Source organism: Alligator sinensis, unplaced genomic scaffold (assembly GCF_000455745.1).
Source record: "Alligator sinensis unplaced genomic scaffold, ASM45574v1 scaffold1336_1, whole genome shotgun sequence".
Classification (NCBI taxonomy): domain Eukaryota; kingdom Metazoa; phylum Chordata; order Crocodylia; family Alligatoridae; genus Alligator; species Alligator sinensis.
This window is the reverse complement of record NW_005843037.1, coordinates 168,043-175,551: the sequence shown is the minus strand read 5'-3', so window position 1 is coordinate 175,551 and position 7,509 is coordinate 168,043. Positions and strand designations below refer to the sequence as shown.

Below are 7,509 nucleotides of genomic sequence, written 5' to 3'. Positions count from 1 at the left end.
AAAAAAAAAAAAAAAAAAAAAATCAGTCAATTTGTAAGAGGCAGAGGGATTTCTTGGCTATTTCTGGATCAATTCTATATAGCTGGGAAGAGATATTAGACAAGTTTTTAAGCAAAAAGTGCCCAACATGAGGACTGCCATAGTTAGGAGCTTGCCTAACATCTCTCCTAACTATGCAGTTGGTTCAGTAAGAAAGTCCTGCTTTTTGTTTATTTCTTAGACCAGCATAGTTGCAGCATTCTAACCCTACCATAGTTAACAGTCATTCCAAACAATACAGTTTGAGGTAACAGGTAAACAGCTTGCTTGGATAGCAGTGACCATCATTGTTTCTTCAAGTTAAAAAAACCCTAGTATGAACATCAGAAAAGCTCCATAATACCTTGTCCTTAGAATAACAGATTAGAGAGATGCCATTTGCAGATTTTATTGATGGTGAACACCAAGAGCAATATCTCATTTACTTAGCAAGGAAGTTGTAGTCATAATTTTTCTAAGGAATCTGTAGACTTACATGAATAAATACAACCTGCAGGCTTCTTGCCAAAACAATATTCAGTGTTGCAGAGACCAAGTATTATACTATCAGGTACAAAGCAATATTATTTTAATGGCATAATTATCTGAAAGCATCAAAGCTCTTTCCATTGAAGTGACAACACCTCTCCCTTCTATAGGCAACTGGCTGCAAACTTGTTCTGTCACCCAGACAATGCAAATCAGGAGATCTACATGTTTGAGATAAAAAAAATTTGCACTCAAAAGTTTAAGTCACTCCAATTCCCCCCCCCAATTTTATCTACAAGGTTAACTTTATCTACAAGACTACCTGGTACAGGTAAGGACTTATGAGAGTCAAATTTCCTGCAATGAAAATGAAAGCAGCAACAGGACTAATACACTCTGTTATAAGAAATTCTATAGTACAACCATTGTGCAGAAGATTATATTACACACAAAATCACACAACCCAAATTCTTTCCAAAGAAAAAGCTATAAAATCTGAGGTCAATTAAACAACTAAAGCCCTCCCCTCCCCCTCCATTCTTCCAAACTTGATGCCCCCTAGTTTCAGCTTCCTGTGTCGGGAAACCCAAATAAATAATGCTCAAACTTAGCACTAACTAGAAATATCACTATTGCTCCATTTCACTACTACCACTGTGTTAAAATTGTAGCTTTCAGTCTCCAGACTATGCTGTATCCTTTCTGATATCACCTAATTACTGGGTTAAGACTACTGTAACTTAAAAATAAACTGGCTTAAATGCATGCTACAGTGCAGTTTGATGTATGCCAGATCTGAAGGGATAAGTCTCTCTGAGGCATAAAAAAAGAAGACCACTCAAGACATGCATCTTACAACTTGTTCCTGTGCCACCCACAAACAGGTCCTTTGTTATGGTCTAATAAGCTCAAAAGGAAGATAGGTCATCCCCAAAGATTGTCCTTGCTAAAACCAATGGACTGTCTGAGCTCTCATCCAGCAGCATAATTAACAGCACAGCCCTCACCTCCCCCACCCCATATTCCGAGAATACATTTTTGGAACAGGGGAGGTGAATGGCATTCATTGGATTTAACTACAAACCTTGTCATAGCCCTCCAGTTCTCTGAGCTTCTTGATTTCAAAGAGATTGCCCTCAACTGCAAGCAGTGAGATTTGGGAATCACTGAGGATGCTCTGAGGAAGCATGCTGAGTTCTAGACAGTTCTCTTCTAAACGCAGAACCTTGAGTCGTGGACAGTGAGAGATCTGCACAGAAATTTGGGAAATCTGTTGGGTAGCAAAGGAGAGAGTGAAAGAAGTTTAAATTAAATACTGTTAATTAATTATTTACTTGTATACCAAGCAGTGTTTTGCAAACTATTATTTAACAATCTGATATTGAATTATCTAAATACAAGCCACACCAACAGTGCTACTGCTTATTCTATAGACCAGTAGTTCTCAATGCTTTTAGACTCAAGGAACCCTCAAAATGTCAGCTCTTAGTTTTCATTTCATTTTTGACTACAGAAAAAAAAATATTAAAACAACTCTTCTCTTGCAAGGAATTTAGAAAGACCTCAACAGATCAGAAAGTTAACACTGTGGACTCTTATTTGAAATATCTGGGTTTAATCTCATGATTATGTTTGTATATCTTGCACTGCTAACATTGCATGGCACCTTGCAGCACCCATAAAAAGATCTGAGGGCACTCTGGGGTGCTGTGGTACCCTGATTGAGAATCACGGCTATAGATTAACTGGGGTAATGAGATAAACTAAGAATCTCCTATTTTCCTGACTTTCCTAGTTCTGTTGACAGCTCAAATTAAATGTTTTTATTTTTAAAGGGCCTGTTATGCTTTTTTAATTGAACCATAAGAGCAAGACTGAATATTTCTAAAATAAAGAACCTAACAACAAAGCTTACCTTTTATTTCTAATACTGTCCTCATGTGACAATGATAACACTATTCCAAATCAACTTGGCGTCTGGCAAGTTAAACAGCCAAAGAATCCAGAAGTTCTACACAGTCAGTAAACACTTAAATCCTTCTATTCCAAGCTTCATTCACCATGGAATTTTCTGAACCTCAAACCACCACTATCTGGATACCCTTCCCAAAACAGGGACCTACTAAGAAACAAAGATAAAAGGCTAAATGGATTGGTGGAGTGGAAGAACACAATGGGGGGTGTCCAAATTATTTTTCTCATAAGGTAACTATCTGCTCTTCTTGAAGAAAAAATATTGTATAGAAAACTTGTCCTTTAAGAAAGGCCATTCTTACAATCCTGCAGTCAAACCAGGCAGTAAGAGATATCAGATCCTTCCTTGTGCCCACCTACACTACCATACTTAAAACAAAAAAGCAATTCTTTCACCCTAGAACCTCCGAGTATCCCATTTTCTGATTTGTAGGGAACACTTGCTCTTTAAGAATGAAATAATCATGCTTCAAGTCCACATGCCTATCAACCCTCAGTTTCCAGACCTGGTTCTGATTCAAATTGAGTTCAATGGCCTGCAGTTCCTCTACTGCATCTGGCACACTCTGGATCTGGTTTTTGGATAGATCCACCACATCCAAATGACGAAGACTGCACAACTGGGTGGGCACAGTCCGAAGCTGATTTCCAGAAAGGCTCAGGGTCTTGAGAGCTGAGAGTTGTCCAAAGCCAGCTGGCAGCCGTCTCAGGTGATTGCCATTCAGGTGCAACGTGTCTAGCTTTTTCAGTTTACACAGCTCCTCAGGTAGAGCAGCTAGAAATAAATTATGAACAACCTAAGCAACTAGAAAAAAACAAGTGTCCATATTTAAAAACAGCCAGGACTAGCATTGCTATATTCCACACAAGAGTATTCTGATAGGATTTTATACCATAGGTTTTTAAGGCCTGGCTAGACAAAACCTTGGCTGGGATGACCTAGTTGGAGATGATCCTGCTTTAAGCAGGAGGTTTGACTAGATGGCCTCCTGAAGTCCCTTGCAACCCTCATTTTCTATGATTTTAATATAAAATTATTCTCATGATTAAGCCAATTGGCTAATGTATTCTAAGAAATGTACAGTAAATTTAGAAGTAAAATATGAGTTTAGTTTTTCCCATCCCATGTTAATTTGATTAAGAGATGAGGCAGAGCACCTGGCATCCATTAAAACAAAACAAAACAAAACAAAACAAAACACACACTTTAGTTTTATCACTCATCCAAAACAACCCTAGCACCTCTGGCAGAGAGCCTAGCTGGTAGCTGCTTGAAGTCTGCATGACACTTGCCCAAGAGAGAGACTTATTGAACTACCAAAACTGTTTTCTGTACTACATCCTCATCAAATATTTTCTATGCAAGTATGCAACCAGATTCTGTGCTGTGAACTGTCTGATCTGAAAACCAAGCAATGTGATATGTTTTAAAGTACTTACATGATACTGCAAAGTGATAATTTAAGAGTTCTCAACTAGTTTGTCACAAATCTAATTTTCCGATTGTAAATTCCAACAACTTTTAGTATAAATGACCAAAGATCCCCTTTACATTTTGTCATCAAATTTAACTTCTGATCAACAATAGAGATATTCTGGTTCATTATGCTTTTAGAAACCCGTTAAGTTATTAATTAGTTGTCATACTCAGTTTGTTGTTGTTTAGAGAAAGACTCTTCAGAACCGAAAATTTTCCTATCACTGGTGTCAAGAGCTCAATTTTGTTGCTCGACAAATCTATTGTTCTCAAGTTGCTTGCTAGCTTCTGCAGGTCTTCAGGAAACTGGGTGGGAAAATACAAAGGAAAGAACAAATAAATAAATAAATAAATAAAAGAGAGACAGAGTTGAGATACAGCCTTTAAAACAACTAGTATTACATCACACCAGACAGTGTAATTTCATGCGTAAGTCTTTCAGCTATTTACATTTTGGTATTAATTTTTTAGTAGAATAATCGTGTGAACTAATACCACAGAAAGTGATAGTTATCAAATTCAATCCAAAACAGATTTTAAAAGATAATTTTGCATTTGACTATCTCTGAGAAAGGCAGACATTTTACAAACTCCTAGAAAAAATCAACTCCTAGCTCGGACAACGTGGGATGATACAGTACACTATGGTTATAAAAACTCAAAACATTTCCTTTGTGGGTTTTCCTTATTGTGCCCGATTTTAAATAAAGTATGGCCAATTGATTACTTCATCATTTTTAACATGACAGGAGCAAAAAAACCTTCTCTCTCCTACTAGTTTCTTCCCTCCACCATCAAGTAAACATATAAACAAAAACAAAAATTTTCTTCCATCTTGCCACTATCCTTGCCTAAGTGGAATCCACTTCTTTTTACTTTCATCCCTGACCACTTCAGACCACATCTGGCATAACTGTTTTTAATAAGCCAATATAGCAAGAACCATCAAATGTCTCCATACAGCTTAATCCATGAGATGATGTTCTGGTCTCCTACTACACTTGATCTGAGCCTTCAAGAGGCCGAGAAGCAATGGAAACACACAAACCTTTAGAAGAGTTTAAATGCAGGTTAAACCTAAAACAGATAGATGTACGTTCCAGTTTAAACTAATTTAAATTTGCTGGAAATAGTTCAAAAGTGTACCTGGAAAAATTGAGCACTATTTAAAACTGGTTCAGTGTTACGTGTGGACATCAAGCATTCTGTGATATGGGTCTGGTCAGTCAAGTATCCCACAGTGCATTGCTCCCCCCCTCCCCCCACACTGTTGCAACTGGCCACTCTAGTATGTGGCTACATCCCCTTTTCCCCCCTTTTGTTGGCACTTTTTAATCAATCAATGAGCTCCCTTACACTGTATGTTCAATAAAACTATTTTTCTGGCAACCAGCTGTGCCCTCACTCCCTACTCAGCCACAGCCTGTCATCATGCCTCTGACCCCTCCAAAAGCACTTTCCCAGGATGTCACTTTTCTGCTTTCCATTGTTTCCTAAGCATGAGTTCAATTAACTTCAGTAGTCTGTGTAAGAAACAAAAGAAAGCAGAAGAGTGACAATGCTCACAGCCACAGATCACTTACTCCTGAGACACCTAAATGGGTGCAAGCACTCCTCCCCAGTTCATCATCTACTGAGAGACATGCTGGGCTGGGTGCTCACTCCCACCCCGTCATGTTCAAGCCACAATACTTCACATACCCATGAACCAGCTCCCAATCAGTGACATCTGGGACCAATTCAATTGTTACACGTCCTGCAACAATTGTGGGTCCCCAAACAGTGACATTTTGGAAAGGTTCGACTGTTCTGCTTGTTTGCATCCACAGTTATAAGCAGGCGTGCACATAGATTTTTGCAGCCGATACCGATAGCCAATTTTTAAGGATGCATATCGGCCAATACTGATCCGATTTCCGATACTCAGCCCAGCAGCGTGGAGAGCTGCCTCCAGCTGGTAAGTCTGGTGTGGTGGAAGGAGAAGGGGGAGGGGAGGGGCATGGGGGGGCAGATCAAGGTCCCCACAGTGAGGGAGGAGTAGGGCTGGGGCTGGGTCAAGCACTGTCCAGCCAGGGCGGGGCAGGCAGGGCAGCGCCAAAGCCGCAGCTCATCCGACAGGCACAGCTCTGTCCCACGCCCACTCCCCCCTGGCTGGACAGCGCCTACCCAGCCCCACTCTTCCCTCACCATGGGAGGCGTTGATCTGCCCCTTCCACTGCAGCTGCGTGCGCACACAGGCTATCAGCCAAATTATTGGCTTGATATGGCCGATTTCCAATATAGTAAATTTTCTTTATACCAGTGCCGATCCAATATCGGACCGATGTATCAGTGCACCTCTAGTTACAAGTCAACCGCCGTAAGCTCACAAGGATCATTTCTGGTGCGTTCATTGTTAAATATTCTGGTTTCAAAATTTGTTTTTATGCTAAAAGCAAATGTATTAAAAGCATAAATGCTTCTTGGAAAAGACATCCTGCTGGCTCAGAGCACAGCACATGGCATGAGCATATGCTGCAGATGGAGAGATACATGAAATGCTTTTGAAGTGCCATGTGCATTAATAATATTACACAAAGACCGGGAATGGAGTCCCTCTCCAGAAGAATTAATCACGTGCACATGCAGCCTAGTCCATTACCTCAGAGAGTCCCTTTCCTGTTAGCTGGAAAACACCAGTTTTCTGGGCTGTCTCCAGGTGGGCTTTTAAGGCACTATTTCCCATCCTGCTGGTCCTGTTCCAATGATTTTGAATTCTGTTTAAAAGGCTTGGTGCTCCCAGGGTTGCTGCACTGGATCACATGAAACCAAACTGCCTACTAGAAATAAAATGTACATGTTAATCCCAGCTTCTCAGTACACGCTGCACGTCATGCCTCACACACACTTCTTAGTGAAACATAAATCTTAACTGGATTAACCCAAGCGACTCTCCGGGCTGCAAGCAGAGCTGCTGGCCAGGAGGCTTGACAGTGGGGCCGGGAAAAGTCACAGTCACAGAGAAGTGAGGCTGGAAGGGAGCTCCAGAACTCATCTAGCCTGAGGCAGGATTATCCCTACCCAAACCATCCCACCTGAACTCAACAGAGCCCTCAACCCTGACACAACACGCACCCAACACCCTCAGCCCCGCAGAGGGGGAGGGAACCGGGGCAGCCTACGCCCTGCTGCTGCAAAGGAGGTCAAAGTATGCCAAGAGGCACAAGGCAAAGGCCCACCCCCAGCTACAGAGGAAAAGCAACCAACACCCCAACCCCCGCCGTGCCAATCAACCACGGGGAAAATTCCTTCCCGACCCAAATGCAGCCCTGGTGGGGGGAGGGGGAACCAGACCCCCTAGCCAGGAGCCTCCGGAGCTGGTCCCAGCAGGATCCTGGTGCAGCAACACCCCGCGCCTCTCGCGTGCAGTAGCAGCAGCGCCGTCGGGCGCAGCCGGGTGAGGACCCGGACGACCCTTCCCGGACCCTCCCGCCTCGCCCGAGCTGGAGCCGCCCCGCCAAGCAGCACCTCTAACCCCTCATCACCCTCCTCCTCCGAACCACAGAGTGGCC

At 42.1% G+C, this 7,509-nt stretch overlaps 1 protein-coding gene across 2 annotated transcripts in view; it reads right to left on the bottom strand.

Annotated features, from left to right (window-relative positions):
- The window catches only part of LRRC57 (leucine rich repeat containing 57), a 14,023-nt gene extending 6,520 nt beyond the window's left edge, over positions 1–7,503 (bottom strand). Inside the window, exons 1-5 of one of the 2 annotated variants that reach the window (XM_025193342.1) lie at positions 6,600–7,503; positions 4,129–4,264; positions 2,988–3,256; positions 1,592–1,777; positions 23–728 (exon numbers count right to left, since the gene is read on the bottom strand). In XM_025193342.1, coding sequence (XP_025049127.1) covers positions 720–728; positions 1,592–1,777; positions 2,988–3,256; positions 4,129–4,264; positions 6,600–6,683 — 684 coding nt within the window. In that variant the 5' untranslated portion in view covers positions 6,684–7,503 and the 3' untranslated portion in view covers positions 23–719. Of the gene's footprint in view, positions 1–22; positions 729–1,591; positions 1,778–2,987; positions 3,257–4,128; positions 4,265–6,599 lie in introns of those variants that run through there. The other variant, XM_025193341.1, reaches the window with a different exon arrangement.
- Positions 7,504–7,509: the final 6 nt, after the last annotated feature.